Genomic DNA, 11,150 nt, shown 5'->3' on the forward strand with positions numbered 1-11,150 from the left:
ATATATATATATATCCAGAAAATCCTCCATCTGCCAGTAGTATTCCTACAGTTGCCCTCCTGCCCAGCGGGGAGGCCCCCGGGGGCGATGCTTTGCAGGAGGATGTGGCGGCGAGTGTGGGCGAGCACCTGCTCACAGCCGCAGCAGGTCAGCTCCGCTTCCAAGTTGACCGGCTCAATACCAGAGAATATGTAAAATTAAATAGTAATAATAATGATTTTATAAAACCCAAACAACCCAGCCTTCGTCATATTTGTACGCCAGAAGTTTCCTAAACTGCCAGCAGGTTTGCACAAGGCACCTGTCGAATAGCAGGTACCCAAAAGCACCATCCCTGTCATCGGGGATATAAATAGTTCCGCTGATGGAAAACTGGGGTTTTTCTCCCCCTATTTGGGTGCCTCTGCACACCCCAGAAGCTCCTCCCAGCACGTCGCTCTAAGGGCAGCGGGGCTGGGATGCCAGAGCTGCCACCTCCTCCCAGTGCTGGTAAAGCCAGGAATCACTTGTATCACCAAATCTCACATTTTTGAAAGGGGGAGTTAAAGCTGGTAGGTTTTAAAGCCTTTTTTTTTTTTTTTAATAATAACACTGGTGTAGGCACTTAGTGTATCACTGATGTACAGATTTTATGTCCAATTACATCTCATGGCCAAATAGTGTCAAGTTCTCAGACTGATTTAAATAGCAAAAGGCCAACAGGGCCTCCAATATCCTCCTAAACATGATTTCTCTTATTTTAAAACACAAAAGCCTTCAAGTTTTTCAGCTTTGTTTTCAGGCATTATTTTTTCTTCCCTCTAAAACTGTACTCAAAGGACAAATAACCCCATAATCTTCATATCCATCTATTTTACTTGATTTACCTATATAAAAATAAATAGTATAAACAGTCTGACCCACTGGACTTCAGAGCTGTGATACCCTTGACGTTGGGATGTCCTAAGAACACTTGCTGAGGAGCATGAGCACAGTGTTGCTGTTGTTGGTTTTGCTCTCCCAAAGCTCCCCCCTAGGGCTGCAAAGGTCCTTCTCATTACACAGCCCCACCATCACTGCTAACAGTTCCTCTGCATATTCAGGCACCATAATTAATTGGGAAAGGTCTCATGGCCAAATCCTTTGAAAATTAAATAAATTATAAAATAACTTATGAAAAGGGTTGGGGATTTTTTGTTTAAATAAAGCTAGCTCATATGTCTTGAATAGTTGAAGGTTTTGCTTGTTTTGCTCTCCATAATGACATTATGGAGATTTATATCAGACACCACCATCGTATCTTCTAGATGGCTGATAGAAACCAAAGGATGTTGTATGTACATTTCCCCCACCCTTCTCCTCTCACCCGTTTGCATTCAGCTCTTTTAGAAGTGTGAAGACCAAACATCCAACATCTTTCAGACGCAGAAAAAACAGGGTCATCTTTAGGATGGGTGCTGCTGAGGACCTGATTGCCCTTCCAGGTCACTGATAAACCACAGTGCTATTCATGTACTACAGATAGGAAATAAATAAATACAGATATATTATGCAAAAAAATATGATTGTACACATAATACATCTGAGGTATTACCAATTTAAATAAGGTTTCATGCTAGTTCAAGCTTCGGTGGCTAGTTAAATTCTGGAATTTGCAATAAATAGATGAAGAATGATTATGTATATAGTGTATGGATCGCTTCTGTAAACCTTGTCTGATTAAACGTAAGAGGGTGCTGGGCTAACTCTTACGTAAACCACGAATTTTCACAATAAATACAGCTTCAAAAAGTTGTCTTAAAAAGTTCCTGCAACACTGAAACATTTCTAGAAGGGGCTGTGTGTACGACTGGCAACATTAGCGAGGAGTATTTCTCAACAGGTCTTTTCATACAAAACACAAAGAAATTCATACATCAAAGTCTTTTTCCCTCCCTCCCCACCCCATCATGAAAGTTTAGAAATTTTTGCACAAACAGTGAGAGAACTGATTGTAGCTGCAGTATGTCAAAACGTCCACATTCTATAAAGACCAAAAATAGTTTGCTTAGAAAGTTTTTTTGTTTGTTTTTCCCTCCTTATTTTTGAGTAGCACATCATCCTTTCAAAGTTTGCTTGTCCAAATGTTCTTCTGTTTTCCTTCTGGCACCAGCCCTTGCCGCCCAAGTCACACGGGCATTTCACACTTTCACTGTCTCCATCAGTGATGACTTGATGGCGTCCTCCAAAAGTTGATTGTCTGTGAAAGGGGCCGGGGTTTCAGGGACAGATTCGGACAAACCAATGAGGGACTCCAAGAAACAGGAGCCCTGATCTCCAGCTTGTGGGAAGCCAGGGAAATTAGGCAACTGAAATTGTAACGCTGAGAAGTTATCGAGGTTCTCATACTCCTTTAAGGAGTTGTAAAGGGGTCCCAAGTTATAGTCTGAGAAGGACTGGAAGAAATCCAAGGAGTCAGAGGAAAGGCTGAGGTCAGCGTAGCTCTTGGAGCAGGGCTCAGCTGGGGATGAGGCGCAGCAGGACAGCCCATCGCACCGCGCATGGGCAGCATCCTCCAGCAAACTCCCGCCATCCTGGTTGGCGTTCTCGTCCAGGCACTCAGAGAGGTGGGACAAGTGGCCAGGGACAGGCTTGGCCTCGCTGCTGTGGTCCTCAATGAAGAAGTCAGTGGATTGGAAGCAGCTCAGGTCATCCTGGCCGTGGCCCCCTTCTTCCTCAGCATCTGAGTCGTTGAAATGGAGGATGCGTGCCAAGCCATCGTCATCCACATCCGACTGGGATTTGTCGGAGGGAAGGCTCTCATAGGGCTCCTCCAGGTCCTCGCTGGGATGAGAGGAGATGGAGGAGTCCGTCATGTCACTGCTGCAGCTGTTCTCCCCCAGGGCCTCGAGGTCAGGGCTGAACTGGAAGGCAGGTGCCAGAGGTACCGCACGCTCCTCCAAGGTGCCCTTCCCCACTGCACATCCCAATGACGGGAGCCTCTCCCGAAAGGGGGGCTCAGCCTCCGCCACCTTCTCGCTGCTCTGCTGCTGCTTCTCCAGCTCCAGCTTCATGATGGTGTGGATGAAGTGGGTCTGCACACGGGCCTGGTTGAACTCGATCCTGCCCTCGGTGTTGCCACAGCCATCCTTGGTGCAGCCACAGGGGAAGGAGGTGTGATCCATCTGGCATGGGGATAAGCAGAGTTGGAGGGTTAGGACCAAATTTGGTGGCAGAAAATCGAAACCGCCCATGACTCACCCACCCTGAGAAACCACGTAACAGCTGAGGGGTTTAAAAGAAGATTGAAAAAAGAAAAATAATAAAAGACGCCCTGCTCTTTTGAAGGGTTGTCATTAAAAAAGTTGGATTTCAGTGCAACTGAAGAAAGTTTAAAAGTTCAAAAAAAAAAAAGCAAAGTATAATGCTCCAAAAAGAGACATAAGGGGGGGGGACACCAGGAGTTTTTATATATTGCACCGTGGTATTTAATACCTGATCCATATTGTGAGCTTTTGCCCCTCGCCAAGATAAGGACAAATTGCTCGAGGCACCTGCAGCAACTTTATGTCCCCGCTGGCAGCAGCCACTAGAGGGGGGCTGCATCACACACATGGAGCACCCATCTGCCTGTGAACACCCACCCTACACCACCCCCAGCCTGCAACTACGGCATCGAAGGAGCAAGCAGCACTCAGAAGAGGGAATATGGCTCCCCAAACACAGCTGGGCAGGCATCTGTAAAAACTGAAATGAAAAATATAATAATCTAATTGAATATAGAGGGATTATCCCACTTTGCAGGTGGCCTGCACAGCAAGCTGTGGGCTGACGCTCAGCTGACACTCCCACATTTGCCTGAGAGCGCTGGGAGTTGTGACACACCAAGGGAAAATAAAATTAAAAATAAAACTAGGGGGAGGAGAAGAAATTGCAGCCTTGTGTGAGAAGCAAGCAGCTTTAGTCTGCGAAGACGTTCCCACATGGCCCACCTCCAACAGGAGACCAAGCAGGTACAGGTCTCGTGGGGACGGACAGGATGGGTGCATTCACACAGGCAGGCTCGGGCACATCCCCACTCCTGCAGTGACAGTGCAGGGACAGCTGCACGTGTGATATGGGAAGTGGAGGCTTTCAAGAAGCGTCTGCATTGCCACCTGTGGAGCATCTCCAAGAGCTTTTCTTGCCTGCTTCGCTCCGGCGCGGTGGGAACAGATGCATTTTACAGGCTGCCCTAACTGTCCTGCTTGCTCAAACCCCCCCTGCTTTAACATAACACATAAGATGGAGCCACAGCTTTTCCCCCGTGCCCAGAGGCAAGGGCAGTACCTGACATTTAATGCCCGCCAAGCTGCAGCTGCAGGTCTCTGGGTCGCAGACCTCCCGGCAGTCACAACCACAGTCCTCCCGGGACAGGCGGATGTTGTGCAGCTCTCGCTTCTCCTCCTTGTCGATCTTCTTCACCCCCACGGCTTTCAGCAGTGCGCGTCTCTTCTTGGCGGGGTAGGGCTGGAGGAAGAAGCCATCCTCCAGGTCCACGTTGCTGACATCAATGTCATCATCGGAGATGTCTTCAATTGTGAGCTGGTTGGCCTCCTCTGACTCCTTTGTGCCATTCATGGTTAGCTAAGGACAAAAAATGGGCAAAGCATTAGGGACCTGTTGCAGACACAGCACCATCAGCATCCCCAGGCCAGGAGACACAAGAAAGGAAAGATCTCCCCCCCATGGTGGCTGACCCCTGGACCATGACCTGTGTCAGAGCCCCAAACACCTGACAGACACCTGACGTGGAGTTCAAGATTTTTTCATCACTTTTCAAAGGTGGAGAACTGAGATGAAAATGCCACACTACAGCCTGTGGGTTTTGGACGCACAAACAGGGTTAAGCACCGATGCCCCCAGGTTTCAGAGAGGCTCCTACTAAAAACTGGCCATTAAAGACATCCACCAGCTCGTCACCAATCCAGTCCCATGCTCCTACTCACTTTCCATTTCAAAGCTTCCAACTTCTCCTCTTTTAATTTCTCTTCGAGTTTCTCACGACGAATGTTTTCCTGCTCCTTCGAAAACTCTGCTAGCGTGAACTGCCGGGAGGAGCTGTGTTTGCTCACCATCCCCAGGGTACAACCCCCACGACTAGGCACGCTCGTGAACCCCTGGCAGCGTGGGAAGTAAAACACAGTGACCCGGTCAAACTCCACATTGTTCTTCTTTAGTCGCTTGCATTTCTTCAGGATAGACGTGGCTAAAAATGGGGGAAGAAAGAAAAGCACAAAGTTAGTACTGCCATCCTGCAGACAGGATAGAAATATTACAAGAACAGGCCTTAAGTATTCCAAACTTGCAATTACTCTCTCAACAGGGACATGATGGGACAGGGCTACAGCATTGCTTGATGGCTTCTGGTGATTCAGGATCTAACACTTGAAAGGTGGGATGAGGATAGAGAGGAAACTAAGCCAAGTCTCGATGCACTGCAGTCACTGATCAGATTCACCCTAAGAAACAGCTGCTGCTTCTCCTTCCCGCTTGACTTCCTCCAGGAAACATACATTTGCTTATTCTTCACATGCAGCAGAGCATAACGAACAAGCAACAAACCATCCTACACGCCTGTCTTGCTCTAAACCCAAGCACCCTGCTCCACGTCCAGGAGCTCATGGTCTGCTCCTGGGATGTCAAAGCACCAACACTCCAGTGCTGTGTGGCTCCAGTTTTTGTGGCAGGGCAGAAAACAGCCAAAATGGCTGTTTTACTGGTACTTCTTTCACCATCCACTGGAGGAACTATGAATCTATAGTTTATTCTCAAGAAACTCATTTGAGAGCAGCTGCAAAGATGTTAATCTTTATGCAGGTGATCCCAGCGTAAACATGGCAATACATGACTCTGGTTTATCGTAAACTGCTGAAACATGCTACACACCATTTAAAGCAGAGCCTCTCCAGAGATACCTCGTTCTGCACATTTGCACGTGCAAATGTAGCAGATGGAGGTGGACTAATTAGCCAGGGTAGTTTCAGAGTCAATGAGTTTCCACGAAGTAGCTGGCCATGGAAAGCAAAGTGCAGCAGTATGGGCTTACAGAGCTGCTTTTTCTGCTGCATGAGCATGTCAAGCATGAAAATCAGCTATGTACAAATTCAGTCGTGGGGTTTTTCAGTCCCATTCTCTGCTGGTGCACAGATATCTCTGGTTGCCACCATGGAGAATATGGGAAAACAATAACCCAGAAAGGCTGGATGACTCCTGCAGAGCCAGGATCCAAGCCCTGCACTTGGAATGGCAGAAGCACAGTCAGCCCTTCTATGGGAGTCAACTATGGGACTGCCGAAAACCCAAGGGGCTCGGTTTGGCTGGACCCAAAGGCTGGCAAAGTGTGAGACCGGACAGTTAGCTACACCCACATTTCACAAGTCTCACCAAAATATAGCGTTTCAGTTTCATATGAAGAAAAAAAAAAGTGTTCACCCAGCTGCGTCAGCAGCTTCTGCTAAATAGCTGGGGGTTTCACACTGGGCTCTGCAGTGGCTTTGATGATATCTTTGCACTGCACGTTGCATTTTCATAATAACCTTGACTCAATCTTCTAAAACATTAGCTCTTTATCAAAAGGCAAGTTAACCACCGCGATCATCTATCAGATAAGCTGCTGCACTTTGGCATTTGCTTCTCTCTCCCCGCACCCCTCCTCCGAAATTGTTTTCCCATTCCTGACCCTTTTCCAATTGAGCCAGAGAATACAAGAAGTTCATTGTTTTGTCAAAAAACCTGGGAAGACAAGCAAGAATGAGAGTCTTTATTATTACAAGACTTCTAAAGCCTTCTCAGCCCGCTGCATGTTTGTGTATGTCTACTAAGTGGACCTTAACTGCTACATACAGTGGGTGTTCAGTATAATTTACTAGGTTGGACTATTTCTCCTCTGTGAAGATGCTCCCCTATTGTATTTTTTATTTTTCCCTTCACATGGCAGATAAAGGATTTTACAACCTTGTCTTCTGGGTGTTTTCTTAAAAGCTCTCAAAACTGACATTGCTGGAAAAACAAAAATAGCATTTATCTGTACTACCAGCAGAGGCAATGTCAAATGTGTCATGTTCTTTGGCAAAGTACCCAACTTACTTAGGAAATGAGTTCTGAAATGGTAATTACACTACTGCTTAATCATTTTTAAAAACTAGTGTTATGGCCTTTGCTGTCTGTTTAGTTTTTGCCTATGGAATGGCTTGACAGGGGATTGAGGGATGGCAGGATGGTTCTACAGCAGTGGCTTGAGGCACCTGCATGGCTCTGCACACCCAGGTCCTTTGGTTTCTACTCCTGGAAATCTGGACTTTAGCAAAAATATTATAAAGGAATGATAAACGCTGGAAGGATGGGCTGAGGAAGACTACCCTGAGGAAACCTACAAGATAAATTGGTGTAATGACAGGGAGCTGGCATTACGGCCGCTTCCAGCCCTAAAGCTGTGCTCCAAGGGGGTCTCTGCATGGTGATAACCCACTACATTACAAAAAAAGCATGCAGAGGGGCGTCTGATCCCAGGAAAGGGGATGCTAGAGATACTCACGGGTGAAGCTGGGTGTTAAGGCAGAGCAGGGCTTGGGCTCTCCACGAGAGCTCTCCTCATCTGACTCCCAGCCCGAGGATGCTGAGGAGGAGAGGGGGGAGCAGGAGGAAGAGGAGCAGTAGGTACTGTCATCCCCCAGCTCTTCATACTTCCTTTTCAATACTCCACTCATGGTGATGCTGTATTTTTCATATAACTGAAAAACAAAGGAGAAAAGCAAAATAAAGCAAAGGAAATACCAGCAGTTTCTGGTGAATGAGCAGGATGACTTTAACCCCCAGCAAGGCTTCTCTACCAGGTCCCCCTGGCCACGCAGGTGTGATTCACAAAAAGTGCTCCCCCAAAGAAACACATCTTACTGCCTTTGCTGTGCACACCTGCTGAATTTCTCTCCCATTTTACAATGCTGCAGAAAAACAAACTATCACAGACAACAAACTGTTCAGAAACCAATTCAATCAACACAAATGTTATCAAACAATAAGTATTACATTTTGCTTACTAATTCTTTTATGTTAACTCCTTACCCAGAACGCTTTCTATGCAGTTACAGCTTTAACGTCTTCTAATTACAAAAATAAGCCAGTTTGCAGAGAACAATCTGTTGGCATGATTTACTTGCTAAAGCCCCCTGGGGGAACAGACTTATTAAATGAAGCACTGAAATACAAATATATCAACTGTGAAGAACAGCCCTTCTCCTCACAGTGCCTTTCATAGTCAGTCCTCCATTCAATAAGCTATTCTTGTTTAGGCTGGGTTATGTATCAAGCATAGTAGCAATTAAAAACAACGCAGATAATTAAAAACAAAGGAGCTCTGTACTTGCCTAGACTCCTAAATTTCCTGCATGCTTTCCCCCTGCTCATCTTAAAAAAAACCACAAAAATTTGTTGCATCTTTTAACCTTTGCTGTTATAAAGTTTGTGAGGTTTTTTTTGTCTCCTGAAATTGCACAAAAAACTACTCCACCTAGAGTAGGCTACTGGATATCAGAGCCCACCCAACCTGGGATGCTCTTGCATAGACGATGGACTGTTTCTCCTTTTAGACACTGGCAACACCACACCAGATGCTCCCGCTTCTGCAGAAGTGGGCGACAGCTTATTTTGAAGCCAGTGAGCCATACTCAAAGCTGAGAGCCAGGCTGCTGCCAGAGGAGTGACTTGCTTTGACCCCATCTCACCAGATGGTAAGGCAGAACCACAGTGGGAGAGATGCAGCCCCAGCCCAGCAACTCCCTCCAGCAATGAGGGGTGAGCCCCAGCTTATGTAGGATGCTACCAGCCACCCTGGTGCTTCAATAAATCCAGAGGTAATACACAAAACCTAGAGAATCCTTAAGATTCAGATGGTGCTGGGACAGACACATATAGCCCCGGGACAGTGACACTGAAGGTACAGGGGGTGTCAGACACCCAGCCCCTGTCCCCTCCCGAAAGCTGAAACTCCTCCACCAGCCAAATTTGTTCTTTGTAACCATAGCACTTTCTCACCCTCTTTTGCATGTCTGAAGTTAATTTAAGTCGCTGAAAAAGAAAAAAACTCACTAAACCCGCCCTCCTGACAGCCCTGAACAGGCGGCACAGAAACCACAGCAGCTTCAAAACCTCCCAACTATGGGATTTGCAATATCTCGACAGCACCACACAGTAACACGTAGCAGGATGGGAGCACATGCCATGCCTTCAAAGCCCTGTGCCAGCCCACGTTAATTATGTTTACCAACAGCTTCCCAGGAGACAACGGTCCCCCTAAAAGGTCAAATAAAAAATCCCTGGATGAAGCAATTCCACAACCCGAAGAAGCTAATCATCCACTGCAATACACGCCTATGGGGCCAGCACATCCACGAAGGCTCCCTGAACCTGGGGGCTGGGGAGAGGCAATCCCCTGCATCCCTCCTTCTCTGCAACCCCAGAGCTGCAGGTGGTTTTGCCACGGAGGGGCTGTTGGGTTTTTGGCCTTAATCCAAAACAGGTGGGGAGAAGGTGGATTTGGCCACCCTCCAGCCCCGGCAGCACATGTCCTACCTGACACCTGGATTAACCCCTTTCCTGTCTGTGCCCCACAAAAGCAGAGCTCCCAGACAAACCTGGATGCCCAAACCAGCTAGCTGGCTGCATTCACAAACTTTTTTTTGTTGGTTTTTGTTTGGTTTTTTTTTGTTTTGTTTTGTGCCTTCTGCTCTGTCTCACATTTGCTTTAAGAAATAACCGAGAGCAAGGAAACCCTCCAAAACCATGGCAGGGGTCTGAATCAAAGCCTGGGCTGCAGCTAAATATTTGCTCATCCCAACTGATCCCATCATCCACCCAGAGCAGCCAAAAACTTTGCAAAAAAATCCTACACTTGACTTGAAAGAACATCAGTTCATGCCACAGAGCAACCACTCACTGATCCAAAGGCCACCTCCAATGTTGCCAGTGAAGGATGCCTCTGTCTAGCAAAGGGACGGAGAAAACAGCTTCCCAAAAAGCTCATAGGATACTTGTCCAATGGCAAATGCCCTCAGAGATGCAATGTGGACCACATCCAAGCCTCATGGGAGACACTAGGGAGTGGTAGAGCAGCCAAGATCACACTGCTGAAACAGGGATAACTCACAGGCTCAGACCCAAAAGAAAACCCCCATGGCATCCATGTCTACTGGGATTTACCTGGTCTGTAGGACTCCCAGAGAAACAAGAAGGTGGATATCACAATGCTGCAGAGCAATGCAGCTCTAATGCTCAGGTCACCTGCAAACGCAACGGCGCCCATCGTAAGCCTGTCACCTCCACCCAAACCACACAGCAAGAAAAAAATGAATCATTTTCCTCAGCCAAGCTAACCAAATCAACACAAACACCAAGCCAGAGCCAAGGCAAGCTGTGTATAAGATGGTGCAATTTTATTATTATTTTTTTAAAATACTATCATCACCAATCTGTCTGGCAGAAGGATGAATGGAGGTATGTGCATCTTCCATCCATAAGAATAAGCCAAATGCATAGAAAAAACCCACCCTTTGGCACACTGTCTTATTCAAAACACCTATTGTTTTGCTAATGCAAAGCAGGTGTCATGCAAACATGATTCTCAATTAATGGGAAAAAGCTGGTGAACCTGTTGCCCACCAGCTAAAACACATTATTTTTTCCCTGTAATGCCTTCCTTCTCTTTGCTTATTTATGTCTGTGACGTTTTCCACGTCAAGTTTTTAAATCCTTCTCAGGACCTATACACGGTGTAAAAGGGCTGCACCCGTTGGTGTCTGCCTGTATCCACCCCAAAAAAATCCTCCTTGCCCCGGCACTTGGAAGCAGAATCACACCAGAGATTTGGATGCTGCCTTGATAGCCCTGTCGCTGAAACTGCAGGCCACTCAGCCAAAAACTCCAGAGGCCAATTCAGACACAGTGAGGATATTTTAGTTGCAGTAATACTGCAAGTAATCTTAAATCCACACTGATGTCTTACAAAGAGGTTGCAAAAATGCGCACAGCAGCATATATATATATATATATGTGTGTGTGTGTGCTTGCCATTGCAAATCTCTGCAGGCATCACTGAGCACAGGATTTTGCCACCTTCTCCTCTTTTTTTTTTTTTTTTTTTTTTTTTTTTTTTTTTT

The 11,150-nt window shown here is 46.5% G+C and overlaps 1 protein-coding gene across 1 annotated transcript; it reads right to left on the bottom strand.

Annotated features, from left to right (window-relative positions):
• Positions 1-1,928: 1,928 nt before the first annotated feature.
• On the bottom strand, positions 1,929-7,828 carry CSRNP1 (cysteine and serine rich nuclear protein 1). Its single transcript, XM_026843612.1, has 4 exons — positions 7,535-7,828; positions 4,947-5,206; positions 4,288-4,584; positions 1,929-3,143 (listed from the first exon to the last, which is right to left on the bottom strand). Exons 1-4 carry the CDS (start codon positions 7,704-7,706, stop codon positions 2,160-2,162), a joined length of 1,713 nt encoding a protein of 570 aa, XP_026699413.1. The 5' UTR covers positions 7,707-7,828; the 3' UTR covers positions 1,929-2,159.
• Between the last annotated feature and the right edge of the window lie 3,322 nt (positions 7,829-11,150).

The sequence above is a fragment of the Athene cunicularia genome (genome assembly GCF_003259725.1).
Source record: "Athene cunicularia isolate RWA chromosome 2 unlocalized genomic scaffold, athCun1 chr2_part1, whole genome shotgun sequence".
Taxonomy (NCBI): Eukaryota; Metazoa; Chordata; class Aves; order Strigiformes; family Strigidae; genus Athene; species Athene cunicularia.